Source organism: Opisthorchis viverrini (assembly GCF_000715545.1).
Source record: "Opisthorchis viverrini unplaced genomic scaffold opera_v5_634, whole genome shotgun sequence".
Lineage (NCBI taxonomy): Eukaryota > Metazoa > Platyhelminthes > Trematoda > Opisthorchiida > Opisthorchiidae > Opisthorchis > Opisthorchis viverrini.
In genome coordinates, this window is record NW_008752277.1 from 114,817 (window position 1) to 116,112 (window position 1,296).

Consider the following 1,296-nt stretch of genomic DNA (forward strand, 5'->3'; position numbering starts at 1 on the left):
TGAATCAATGCGAATGGTTTTGTTCGAGATTGTGATCCAATTAGCTTGATTCAGAACTCAATGTCTAAGGACCGGGCAATTCTTGCACAACATTCCACTTGATTGTGTCAAAATGAAGGCTGCAAAATGAATTGCAGAGACTACCAGCGTAGCACCGAACTCTTATGTTCTTTTCATCTCAAGTAAATGATGACAATAATCCGATTGTCGAAGAGATATTAATTGCGGGATCGCCCTTTTCAGAGAACTAGTTTATTTTCAAACCGGTTTCTTGGTATTGATGCGCTCTACGTGATGAACCTTGTTTTTTATCCGTCTTGAAGTTGCAAGTGTAGTGAATTCCACATAAGATGAGGTAAGCAGAGGGGTACGTTAGGTCAATCCAGATGCAATGGGTGTTTATTTGTCGGCGATAACTTACCTAAATATTCTCCAGTGACGCAGTCTCTCAGTGAGGTATAGTACAATGGCGTGATTTGTAACACGTTTGCACACGTCGGACTTATAAATCCAAGCCTACCACATTGTAAGATGCAAGTTATTTGTTTATACAGGCGACTAAAGCGGTGATAAGGTTGAGCGCTGCAGCTTCCAACTAGATGGCCATAATCGGCACTGCGGAGAGGCTTCGTCTACTTTAGCAGTATACCATCATGCTGAAGACCAGTCTGTTGAACACGTGAATCAAGGCGCGGAAGTCAGTTTATATCGGCCGCGGTGCGCATAAATGCTGCCTTGTGAGCAGCAAGCAATGCTTGCATTTTCAAAGCACTTCACTCACACTGGGAAATGCGTCCTCATTGATTGTCATCGACGAGCGGGCTTCCTGTAATTCTTCCTCTCCGGTGGAAATGCGGTAGCACTGCCGCGTTCTTTAATATGAAATATTAAATGCTTGGAAGGAACACCTTCATACCCAGAGAACAGTATGCACCGTGGCAGTTCTGGAGTACCGGAGCATGTTGTTCCCTACTACATGAATCCCNTATCCTTCTGGCATGGTCGATCACGTCTGAGGACTTCAGGCATAGAAATCGATCTGCTCAGAAATGATCTGGGCTAGCAAGCTCGGCTAACTGTCTAGCTAAAATGTATAGATTACACGGTCCAGTACACCCGACGAAGAGCGAGATGTGCAGCACCACGTAATTGTTCTTACCACTTTGGTAAAATAATTATAGTCTAACCCATTTGTTCAGGACTCAATGTTAACAAAAGCAGAGGCCGCGGGTCCTGGAAAGGCCATAAACATTGATTTCACTGGAAAATAATTGCGAAGCATTGCTGGTTTTCTGG

General features: G+C 44.1%; 1 protein-coding gene across 1 annotated transcript in view; it reads right to left on the reverse strand.

Annotated features, from left to right (window-relative positions):
• Positions 1 to 1,296, reverse strand: part of T265_15576 (hypothetical protein) — a gene marked incomplete at both ends in the record, with an annotated part of 89,568 nt that overhangs the window by 82,928 nt on the left and 5,344 nt on the right. The window contains one exon of the mRNA XM_009178652.1: positions 782 to 872. Within this exon, the coding sequence (XP_009176916.1) occupies positions 782 to 872 (91 nt within the window). The remainder of the gene's footprint in view (positions 1 to 781; positions 873 to 1,296) is intronic.